The following is a 12,857-nucleotide window of genomic DNA, read 5'->3' as shown; positions in this document are numbered from 1 at the left end:
GCAACTTGGGCTTCATAACGCTCTTCATAACACCAGCAGTGCCACAGGCTGATTGCCTCCATGCAATGTCCTATAGATGCACTAATTTGTGCAGAAGGAGCTCCAATCAATTACTGAGTGCATAAATGAGCATAATTTTCCAGAAGGTCAACATTTCTGTGTTTTTTGGATCTGTGTTTTTTGATAATCCATTTTTTTATAGATCATGGATTTATTTTTTGTGAGCTTTAAGCTGTGATCATGGACATTTAAGCCAAAAAGTCTTAAAATATTTCACCTTTCAACGATGAATGTAGAATATATGGAAGCTTCAAATTAGTTAACACATGAAACTTTTCATGATACTCTGTTTTATTAGATGCACCTGTATTACACTGCATTCAGAAATGTCCACATCTCTAACTAATGCAACTCTTTTTTCAGTGCAACTCTGCACCCTGATTTAGCTGCAGTGAAACTCATGAATTCGGCAATGAAACCACACAATCTATCAACCTGCATCAGTAGACTGAAAAATAAATTATTCTGCATTCATGGATTTAATGCATTATAAACCAAGGAGTTTTACTGCTGTAACTGCAATGAGATCCTCCTCACTGACTTTTTTGCCCATTAGGATGGTGCAGCAGTTTGGTGTGGACTTTGAGAAGTGCATTGAGGGCTCAGGGGACCAGGTGGACACCAATGAGCTGTCAGGTGGTGCCAAAATCAACCGCATCTTCCATGAACGCTTCCCTTTTGAACTGGTCAAGGTTAGTGTGCCATACAAAGACGCAATATGTTGCTATTCTTATATAAAATTCTTCATCTATGTGGGAGCATTATTACATTCATTAGTATTTTCACTCACAGATCGTGTTTGATGAGAAGGAGCTAAGGCGAGAAATAAGTCATGCAATCAAGAACGTCCATGGTGTCAGGCAAGTGGAGCTTTACTGGAAAATATACACGACTTTCTAACTAACCACCCAGAGAGATAATTAGACTCCTTTAACTTTCTTTTCTGCTAAATATTGCCTTACTTTCATGTTTCACTTTTCTCACTTCATCAAGGCCGTTATTCTACTATAATCAGACTAAACAATCAAGCCCTGGGAACAGACTTAAAGTGATGTTTCAAAGAAGGGTACTCAGAAAAGTGTTTTTGATGTGTGTTCTGCGTTTTTCCTCTATTCTTCTTTTCCTCACTGTTATTCCATTTGGTTTATGTCCTCACTTGGACAACAATCACTTCATTGCTGTGTCTGTCAGCTGTCTTATCTGTATCTTTGTTTTCTGTGCTAATAATGTTGTGTTTGTTCATGGATGCTCCTCTGTTTAAAACTTCCATGGCACTGTCTCTTACCCTTGTCAGTCTATTTACTTTCAATCTCTTTCTCTGTGTTCACATCCTCAGATCCCTTGCTACCTGTTTGTCTTACTTGTGTACTTAATCGTCCGTCTTTCATTTGTTTTTAGCCTATGTGTGTGTTAACCACCCCATCTGTCTGCCGCTGTGCCTCTGTCTCTCTGTGCATCCTCAGAACGGGGCTGTTCACTCCAGACCTGGCGTTTGAGGCCATCGTGAAAAAGCAGATCGTTAAGCTGAAAACGCCCTGTCTCAAATGTATCGATCTGGTCATTCAGGAGCTCATCAACACAGTCAGGCAGTGCTCCAACAAGGTATTGCAGGTGTCCAGCATCTCCCGACCCAGCCAAGACACGGGGCGGGGGCAACTTTGGGTATGGCAGGGGGCATGCTGATACAGAGTGTTAGCTATCAGCAGCCTAAAATATATGATTAAGTCTCTACTGGAAAAAGAAACATTCTGTGCAGTTAGCCCTCAGCCCAGCCCAGCCCAGCCCTGTTAGCCCTGTGTGCAGGCAGTGCTGTCGTGTTGTGGAGTGTTGTGACGGTGGATGTGTCGCCGTAGATAAATGAGATGTTTCAGGGACTGTCTGGGCATCTCTGGTTTCTCCTGGACAAGCTGCAGGTTTCACAGCTCAGAACAAGTAGCCAGCAAGAAAACATTCCTAAAAGCTGTATTTTGCTTCAAATTAGAAGTGACTTCCACACTGACTCTGTAACATATTGATTTAGTGGAGAACTGGCTTGTTAGGGCAGGAGTTGTGAAAAACCTGTGACTTGTCCTTCCTCGCTGCTTGATTTGTCTGTCAACAACTAGAAATGACTAACTGAACAAAGACTTTCTCTTTTTTTATTTCTCCTTCCTGGTTGCCCTCTTTTTCCTTAATTTCTACCTACCCCTTTCTTTCTTCTTTCTTACTCTCTCTCTACCCTCCCAACACACAATGCAATCTGACCCCGTGATTGTTCAGGACGGGGCTCTTCACCCCTGACCTGGCTTTCGAGGCGATAGTCAAAAAGCAGATCCTCAAACTCAAAGAACCCAGCCTCAAATGTGTGGACCTTGTGGTGTCCGAGCTCACCGCACTCGTCATGAAGTGTGCTGTTAAGGTAACCAGGGATACAACTGCTGGGGTGATGGCATGAAAAGAGAAGGGATTTCTTTTATTTATTTCTCTAAATGTCCATCTCTGATACTCCTTTAAATTGCCACCCAGTGATGTCCCTTTCCACCCACATTTTCCCATCTACATCACCATGCCCAGTGTGCATTGCTCCATCCCTGCTCCCTTCTCACTCCAGAAACTCTCCATACCAATCAGTATGAACACTTACTTGCAATTGGAGTCTGAAATTGCAAGCACAATTCAAAATGTCCTCCATCTGGCTCCCACCTGCTGTTGATCTTAGCATCAGCTCATTTAAGAGTATAATTTTTTACCCACCTCCCCATCACTGCCTCCCTCTCTCTCCACATAAGACCCTGCCCACTTTGTCAGTCTGAGCCTGGCTACGCTTCCCTGCTGACCCACATGGCAAACTGCTATCTGCTGATCAAAAGCAGGTGATGTCACTGGGGGAGACGATAGGAATAACTTGGGGACTCTGTGAGAGCAGTGGCAGCTTGAATGGAGTGTTTCCATAGCAACGGTACTCCACTGCCATCTTGTGGAAAGAGGAAGGCCCTGCACACAACACAGTCATTTATGCACAAAAAAACAAATAAGCCATCCTTTCTTTCGGTCTCTCAGGTTTACATCTACCTTATCTCTCATCCTGTCACTTTCCCTTCTCATCCCTTGTCAACTAATATGCAAAGCCACAGATGACACTGTAATTAATTGGCAATGACTTAAAGTCTAGGAGATGATAAAAACCTTTGTTTCAAAACCACGACACTGCCAAAGCAAATGCAAGCTCATTGAACAACCTGATGTTTCCTTCCTTTTGAGGTCATCTCTGGCTGATTATAATTACCACTTTAAGGAACAGATTGTCACTGTGTTTTTAAAGTCTGTTCTCATGCGTGTTTCCGTCTGATTGTTTTAATACTTGTGGCACTAAAATGTCACTTGACTTTCTCTTTCCGTTTTTCTTTGTTCTTTACTTATTCTCACTATTCACTCCTGTTTCTCTCTGATTCTTATTGGTAAGTCTTTATAAGCTCAAGCTCGCATGTCAGTGTGTGACTGTGTGTGTCTCTGTTCAGTGCTGCAGTTGTGTTTTATTGATTTTTCAGCTTGGTTCCTATCCCAGACTGAGAGAGGAGACTGAGAGGATTGTCACCACCTACGTCAGAGAACGAGAAGGGAAAACCAAGGACCAGGTAGGCTTTAGGATTACAAGTCAGGAGGTCCTCCAGCTCAAAAAGTGAACACTGTCAGCCTTTGATATTTATTACTGACATATATGGAAAAAACAAACAAACAATGATTTGTTTTATAGCTGCATAATTAATTGAATTCTAATCACCAACTAACAAAGAAAAAAGTTGTAGGGGATTATTCATGTTTTATATAAGTGTTCCGCCCGTGAAAAACTCTACCTGGTCATCTGTATGATATATGTTTTTTAAATACATTAACCTGTTTAAATCTCATCTGGTTATCGTCTGTACCAGGTTTTTGTGAATGTTCTCTTGCATTAATGCTAATTTGCACTTTAATCTGCTCAACTCCTCTCCAGTCTCTTTTCCACAAGTGCGCACAAACAAACACAAATGGGCCTGCATCTCATTCATCCGTCTCTACTGCCTCTCCTTTTCTATGAAGTGTTAACTGCTTTGTTTCCAAAATTTATCAGTAAAGACACTGAAACAATGAAACGTATGTTTTATCTAGGGATGGGTACCTTTCACATTTTAATTGATACAGTACTGATCCTGCAGTACACAATGGTAACCATTTTTGGTACTTTTGTGTGTGAATATGTTGATGATTATGGCTTACAGATAATGAAAACCCAAAATTCAGTGTCTCAGAAAATTAGATTATTGTGAAAAAGTTTAATATTGGAAAGTCATGGTGTCACACCCTAATCAGCTAATTAACTCAAAACACCTGCAAAGGTTTCCTGAGCCTTTAAATGGTCCCTCAGTCTGGGTCAGTAGACCACACAATCATGGGGAAGACTGCAGGCTTGAGAGATGTCCAGAAGACACTCACTGACACCCTCCACAAGGAGGGTAGGCCACAAAATGTCATTGCTAAAGAAGCTGGTTGTTCACAGAGTACTGTATCCAAGCATGTTCATAGAAAGTTGAGTGGAAGGAAAAAGTGTGGTGGAAAAAGGTGCACCAGCATAAGGAATAACCGCAGGTCCAGATTTCCTTTTCCAGCAGGACTTGGTATCTGCCCACAGTGACGCCAAAACTACCAGAAACTGGTCTGCTGGCCATAGTATTACTGTGTTTGATTGGCTAGCAAACTTGCCTGACCTGAACCCATAGAGAATATGGGGTATTATCAAGAGGAAGATGAAAGACACCAGACCCAACAATGCAGATTACCTGAAGGCTGCTACCAAAGAAACCTGGGCTTCCTCCATGCCACACCTCATTGATGCACTAATTCATGCAAAAGGAGGCCAAACCAAGTATTGAGTGCATGGAAATGAACATACTTTTCAGAAACTTTACGTTTCTGTTTAAAATATCCTTTTTTTTATCTTATGTAATATTCTAATTTCCTGAGACACTGAATTTGGGTTTTCATTATCTGTAAGCCATATTCATCAACATTTCAAGAAAGGCTTGAAATATTTCACTCTATGTGTAATGAGTCTATAATATATGGGTTTCACTTTCTGAAATGAGTGACAAAACATATTGATATTCTAGTTTTTGAGATGTACCTGTATGATATATGAACCACAAATAAATTTTAACTATCATTAAATTACTTCCCAAGGCAGTCACATTATGCTAAAATAAGAAGAACTGTTTGATAAAATCCATCCTCAGATAAGGATTAATGCTGTATTTTTATGTACTTCTCAGTACAAATATTGGGTAGCCCAGCTATGGAGCAGTGGCTGTATTTAAGGCCCTGCTGTTTTGTCATACTTGACTTAATTTTACAGATGTTGGGGGCTAAAATACCAGAGTAGAATTTTTGTCTCAGTCTGACCCTTGAAAGAGGTTAGGAGCAGGATACATGGGTTTCATAATTTACAATGAATCATGCAGTCCTAATTTGTATGAAGCTCCTTAGTCATAGTGCAAAGATGAAGGAGGAGTGTAATGCAAGATCACATGACTGCTGTATTGTGTCACCAAGTATAATCTGAACTGCACAAAGATGACTTCACAACATGCATATTTTGTGAACCTTGATGGCTACAGATATTTTCAAGGGTCAAAAAATGGAAAATTGTGTAAGAGCAAAAACCATACTGTCTGCAAACTACTGCCCATCATAAGTTTGATTTTCTTGTTGTGTGTACATGAGTTTTTTTTTCTTTTGATTTACAGTTTTTATTAAGCTTTCACAAAAATAGATACAGTATGTTATCACATCATTCAGGGTATAGAGCCATATGATTTACCGTATATGCCATAAAAAGAATATGTGTCACACCTAAACATACTGTATATATTTTCATAGATAGGCTGCTTAAGACTTGTATACATCCAAAAATGTTTTTTTATCCCTAAATATACCAATTGGTAAATCTCTGAATTTGTGAAAATTCCTTAAGTCTGGCTCTGGTTTAGTTCGACAACTTTCAGTTATAAACTGTAAGTTAGAATAATTCTTTTTCTTTGTTTGAACTTTGCTGCACCAGTTAAAAATATTTGTCCTTGTTGAGTTGCATTTATTATTGTGATTTAAATCATTCTTATGAACATCCATTGTTTAATAAAAGATTCAGGTCATGCATGTTTTATTAAGCTGTAAGCTTGAATTTTATTTGAAAGCGCCTGTATAGTGGTATCTGTCTTTTCCAGACATAATATGCATAATCCCAAATTTATTCAACTTAATTTTATTGCTTTTTTCATAGTGTCTTTCTGTTTCATTTAGACATTGTAAAAATGGAATTTTGCTAAGCACCTCTCCCTTGTTCATCAAGGTACAATAAGCAATTACTGGCTGATTGAGTTTGTTCTAGTTTTGGTGAAATAGAGGCGTGATTGTTATCCTGATGGACAGCACTGCCCTCACATCAAAGCAGAAAAATCCTGTGCAATAAATTTAGCTGTGGCATTTCCCTGTAAAATGTGTAAATCAAATTGAAAATGTAAGCTGAACTTATGGTTTATTATATATTTAACACAAACATGTCTCTATGTATTAGGTCTTAATATCAGACACAGTATATTTGCAAAGCTTTGCACGCATTCATATTTAGATGTAATGCCTGAGTATTTATTGGTCGATGCACACTGGTGGAATAGCAAACGTGAACATGTTCTCATGTTTGCCCTCTGTGTTGAAGTTGTTTTAAATCAAGATCTATCCATCCTAATCATGATTTTCTGCCGCTTATGAAGGTCCTGCTGCTGATTGACATTGAACTGTCCTACATCAACACCAACCATGAGGACTTCATAGGCTTTGCTAAGTAAGTAATCTCCCTCTACACATCCTTATCTAACCATAGATTAAACTATAGCTTCACCAGAAGCTTTATGAGATTGTGATTACTTCTGTTCTGCATGCTGTATGAGGGAACACTTGTGTTTCTGTTTATTTACTAAATATTTAACCTCCAGTCCTTAGATTTGTAACCATTAATACATGTGGAATCAAGCTGCTGTTTGAGAAATTCTGCAGATTTACCACTTCAGTGTGACTGAATCAGAGTGTTCTTATAATGAGCCACATGTTGAGAGCTGTGGTGCATCAGTGTGATGTAGCATGCCAATTAGTGATCCAGCCACATCAGAGTGTGTGTCTCCCTGTAGGAAGAGGGGGGAGCACATTGATCAAGGTCACACTAGTTTCCCACCTCTGCTTGCTACATTACCTCCTTCCCTCCAGACAAAGTCAATCAAGTGTGTTGTAATTGCTTGACAGATGAACTTCCTGTCTGCTGTTGGCTGTTGGAGTGTCCCGATAAAGAATGCACCAATAGATAGATTTATGTGAATTGCATTTAACTGTAGCTGCTGTTGTGCACTGTAAACTCATCTGCACATTTGAAAGCATCGTATTATTTGTGGTATGTGCCTTTAAGTGGTTTAGAGCCCATGGTTGAATTCACTCAGTCCCTGGTGTAGCACTCACAGTAACATGTAGTGGAGTGAAGCTCCCTTCCTCTGTGTGGGTTGTGCTTTTGATCAATTAACAAAGCAAGCCCCTTGTGTGTGTGCTAGTGTTTGTTGTAAGGGTTTACTGCCTAGCCTCTGCATGGCCAGTAGATTGCTGTAATGTGTCCGAGGTCAGCGAGGGCTGTTTAACGGTTCTCATGACATCACTTTCAGTCTTGACTACAGAAGGCTGGATGATGGTAGCTCCCCAGGGTACAGCAACAACAGGTGGGCTTAAAGAGACAATGCAGGATTGTGTGTTTGTGGTTCGTGAGTGTGAGAGTGTTTGACCCTCCATGTCATCCAAATTCCTCAAGACCCTTCTTCTATCTTCATGTGTGCACAGCAGTATATTTTCAATGATACCATCAAAAGTATCAGTCTAAAGCCAGACAGTAATGTTTTGTTTAGGACAAAAGTACAGGAGCCCTGAGGGGGAAGTGAGGGAACATTTTTTTGATGTTATCATATAAAAATGAGAATAATGCTACAGAACTTGCAAGCGTTTCAAGTGCTTGGAGAGAAATGAAAACTTACCCGCGTCCTGCTGTAGTGATGCATCAGTTCAGCTTTTTAAGCTCCAGTACTGACCAGAGCCCCGGCTTTGGAAACTGATTCAGTATCTGTGTGGAATGAATAGCATGCAGGATATTTCTCACTATAAAGATTAGACTGAAAAATCACTTATGTCTAAAGGAAGCACCAGGTTTTCTCATCTTTGAAAAACAACTGAAATATGGATGCATAAAAACTAAAATTGTTATCCCAATCTACCCCACATTCTTGTGTACCTCTTACAATAGCATCACTTACCTCTGATGTCAAAGTGAACAGCTGCACTGTATGAAAGTAGCTAAAGCAGGGCTTTTTCATGTGACTCTCAAAATGGCACATACCTTAGTAAACAGATTAAACATTTCCTTGATAGCTGTTGAAATCAAGGAACCTGATCCACCAGATAGACTGTATGTATCCATTGTATGGATATATGTCACATCCGTCTGGGGAGCGTCCCATACAAAGCATTTGAGAAGGGCAGGAATTTTCAAAAAATGTTCAGAAGGTGATTGGACGAACATTCAGATTGACATATTTATTGCAGGCCAATCAGAAAAACAAGATAACTTAAGGTAGTAGGCATCGTAGTGAATGAACAGTGGAGCTTGCTGGTGAATAAAACTCAGGTTGAGGCCAGTCTACTGTTAGTATTGTATCGTAGTATATAAGACTTATCAAAATCCTGTAATTCTGCAGTCGCCTGAGAGGCAAAAACTGTAATGGCTATTTAAGTTTGATGTGTTTAGACTCATTTTGTCTCAAAAGCCTGGAAAAGAAGACATGATAGTTAATCTTTAGTTTCTCTTCATCTTCCTTTTTTTCCTTTATGAAGAAAGGACTGCTATGCACTCTAGTCCTGATTTGTTTAAATTCTTGATGTCATTTAAGCCCATGTGGGCTGGGCACATGATTGTGTTGGTCGAGTGTTTTGTCGAAAGGCTTTTGCCTAACCAATATCACCCTGGTCGGCAAATAGGCTGCGTGGTATCATCTCCTTGTATAATCTCCCTAAAGTGTTCACGTTAGCATTAGCTTCTCTCACAGACAGAAAGCAGAGGGGATAAAAGACGATGTCTGCTGGTCATTAAGTCCCAACTAGCGAACTGTTTCCCTCTCACCTCTGTAAATAAACGCTGCATTCTGTCTGCTTTATGCTTGTAAATGACATGGCGCAGGCTGAATCAATGATCCTGTTAATAATTGCCGTTCTAAATGAATGAAAAACAATGATCTGAGGTTATTTTTTAGGCTATATGAGTTGGAGATTACCGCACTGGGATCACAGAGTGCTTGTGATGTAAAGGACTACAAAATAATATAATCAAAACTTCAAACTATGCCATAGCTACATCTGATCTAATAGCTACAGTTGAAACCAGAAGTTTACATACACTATATAAAAAGGCATATAAACTTTTTTTTCTCACCGTCTAACATTAAATCAGATTAAACTTTTCCTGTTTTTGGTCAATTAGGATTACCAAAATTATTTCTATTTGCTAAATGCCAGAATAATGAGAGAGATAATTTTTCAGACAATTTTTTATCATTTTCTTGAGAGTCAGAAGTTTACATACATTTCATTAGTATTTGGTAGCATTGCCTTTAAACTGTATGACCCAGGTCAAACGTTTTGGATATGCTTCCACAAGCTTCTCACAGTAGCTTTTGGTCCATTCCTCCTGGCAGAACTGGTGTAACTGAGCCAAGTTTGTAGGCCGCCTTGCTCGCACATGCCTTTTCAGCTCTGCCCATAAATTTTCAATGGGATTGAGATCAGGGCTTTGTGATGGCCACTCCTAAACACTGATTTTGTTATCCTTAAGCCACTTTGTAACCAGTTTGGCAATATGCTTAGGGTCATTGTCCATTTGGAAAACCCATTTGTGCCCAAGCTTTAACTTCCTTGGCTGATGTCTTGAGATGTTGCTTCAGTATTTCCACATAATGTTCTTTCCTCATGATGCCATCTATTTTGTGAAGTGCACCAGTCCCTCCTGCAGCAAAACAACCCCACAACATGATGCTGCCACCCCCATGCTTCACAGTTGGGATGGTGTTCTCAGGCTTGCAAGCTTCCCCCTTTTTTCTCCAAATGTACCGATGGTCATTATGGCCAAAAAGTTCAATTTTAGTTTCATCAGACCACAGAACATGTCTCCAAAAATTAAGGTCTTTGTCCCTGTGTGCATTTGCAAACTGTAATCTGGCTTTTTTATGTTTCTTTTGGAGTAATGGTTTCTTCCTGGGAGAGTGGCCTTTCAGCCCATGTCGGTACAGGACTCGTTTGACTGTTGATAATGACACACTCTTACCAGCTTCAGCCAGCATCTTCACAAGGTCTTTTGCTTTTGTTCTTGAGCTGAGATACACTTTTCGGACCAAAGCACGTTCATCTCTGGGACACAGAACCCGTCTCCTTCCTGAGCGGTATGATGGCTGGACATTCCCATGGTGTTTATACTTGCATATAATTGTTTGAACAGATGAACATGGCACCTTCAGGCATCTGGAAATTGCACCCAAGGATGAACCAGACTTATGCAAGTCCACAATTCTCTTCCTGATATCTTGGCTGATTTCTTTTGAATTTCCCATGATGTTACACAAAAAAGCAGTGTGTTTCAGGTGTGCCTTAAAATACATCCACAGGTGTGCCTCTAATTAACTCAAATGTTGTCAATAAACCTATCAGAGGCTTCCAAAGACATGACATCATCATCTGGGCTTTTCCAAATCGTTTAAAGGCATAGTAATCTTAGTGTATGTAAACTTCTGACTTGGAAGAAAGTAATAAAAATTGTCTAAAAAAATCCTTTTCTCATTATTCTGGCATTTAGCAAATAGAAATAATTTTGGTAATCCTAACTGACCAAAAACAGGAAAAGTTTAATCTGATTTAATGTTAGACGGTCAGAAAAAAAAGTTTATGTGCCTTTTTATATAGTGTATGTAAACTTCTGGTTTCAAATGTACACGTTTGGCAGCCATTGTGGATACCAGCTGTAACCATCACAAATTCTTGCCGAAGCAAGTTAGGAGAAGAGCTGTTCTTTGCTCTTTGTTTAGTAAAAAATGTGGCGTATTTCCAATAAAACTACCACTTTACTATAGCTACTTCCAAGCTTAATGCTACACTGGTGGCAGCCATTGCAACAGGTCTCTTGTTCAACGAAACCCCAACTGTAGCTAACTGCCTTGTTCCTACAAATTATGCTGATTGGTCAGGTCTGTTTTAAACCTGGTACAGTCGTTTCAGATTGAAGCTTTGCTGGATTTGCTTGATGACAGACAAGGAATCTGGCCAGTCCATCAACTTTGCAAGGTTAGAAATTAAATCGCTGGTTTGTGATCTGAGAGCTTTGTACCTAGCCAGTAGCACAGTGTTGTGCTGTAATTATACTTCTCCAGGTATCTGCAGTGAGGCTCTTAGCTTTCATATCTTTTGATTATAAATGTTGTCATACATTGTTATAGAAGCCATATATGTATAGTAGCTGGCAAAGTCAACTGTTTTGTTTAGTTTCATGTCATATATCCTCTTTGTTTATTTAAAAAAAACCCTAATCTCTTCTTACAGAATCATAGAGATGTAAAATCTGTGCACAGGGGGCAGATTTTCACAGCGTTAAGTCTTCTGGTTTTCTTTTTCAGTACATTTGTTGTCTGACCAATATTGACTTGTTGCATATAAGCAGGATTTGGTGTACAGAGGGAAAATGTTCAGTGTAGATGGCAGTAAGAAGGTGTAACGTTATCCGATAATAAATGAGCTGTCATTGGTAGTGTTTTTATAATTAAACATTCCATTAATAATCAAACATTAAAACTTGATCACAAACCTACTTGACACTGTACAAAACCATCCAATGGTCACCTATCACTATCTGAAACACACTACAGAGGATCCAATCAAACTTCATTAAAAAACATGCAATTGAAAGTTGATTTCTTTCTCCTCTTAAGAAGAGACCTGACAATTTAGACTTTTTATGAATCTACATTATGCTGTTATTTTGGCAAAATAAATTAACCTAACTTTGGGGGAAGTCTCACTAAAGTTAGTTGATTATTTTTTAGTTTATACAACTAAATGAACATGAGTATAGCCACTGTATTTTATGTATGCTTGACTCTGCTCTCATCAAATGAACAGCTTTTACTCTGTAGACATAAATGCCACAGAAGAAAGGAAATGTGTATTGCCTGGAAGTATTTTAATGCCAACAACTGGCTTCACCAGACCTATAGAAAAATGTACTTCCATCCCCAGAGGTATAAAAGTATTTATCAGACAATTGTGATTATTGATGGGTTCAAAGATGTGGAACCACACATCCCTGAACACCGAGCTCAGGAACTATACAGTTTATCTTGTTGTCTTAGAGATAGTTTGTATAAAAAGCATAAAATGTTGAAGAAATCAACTGGAGATTTAGGGACAGTAACGTGGCGTATGCATGTCCTTTTTGTAAACAGAAATTTGCATAGAACTGAACTTTATAGCTCGACCTCAAATAAAACTGTGGTTCCCATCCTTTTTTTCCACTGAGCCCCCTGTACTCTTGTCTAATAAGAGCTAAGGTCCCCTGGGACCCACAAGGAAAAAGCGACAAATTGCTGTCAAAAATACACATTGATTTGATTTGTCATAATTATTGAAAGCCAAGCAAAATTGTCTGAAACCCCTTCTTACCA

General features: G+C 39.2%; 1 protein-coding gene across 2 annotated transcripts in view; it reads left to right on the top strand.

The window, feature by feature from the left end:
- Nucleotides 1-12,857, top strand: part of dnm2a (dynamin 2a) — a 45,269-nt gene that overhangs the window by 17,506 nt on the left and 14,906 nt on the right. For both annotated transcript variants that reach the window (XM_041778159.1, XM_041778157.1), the window contains exons 8-12: nucleotides 617-752; nucleotides 853-920; nucleotides 1,524-1,662; nucleotides 3,588-3,674; nucleotides 6,843-6,913. In XM_041778159.1, coding sequence (XP_041634093.1) covers nucleotides 617-752; nucleotides 853-920; nucleotides 1,524-1,662; nucleotides 3,588-3,674; nucleotides 6,843-6,913 — 501 coding nt within the window. The remainder of the gene's footprint in view (nucleotides 1-616; nucleotides 753-852; nucleotides 921-1,523; nucleotides 1,663-3,587; nucleotides 3,675-6,842; nucleotides 6,914-12,857) is intronic.

This window comes from Cheilinus undulatus, linkage group 21 (assembly GCF_018320785.1).
Source record: "Cheilinus undulatus linkage group 21, ASM1832078v1, whole genome shotgun sequence".
Lineage (NCBI taxonomy): Eukaryota > Metazoa > Chordata > Actinopteri > Labriformes > Labridae > Cheilinus > Cheilinus undulatus.
The sequence above is the reverse complement of the archived record's forward strand: the minus strand, read 5'-3'. Positions and strand labels throughout refer to the sequence as shown.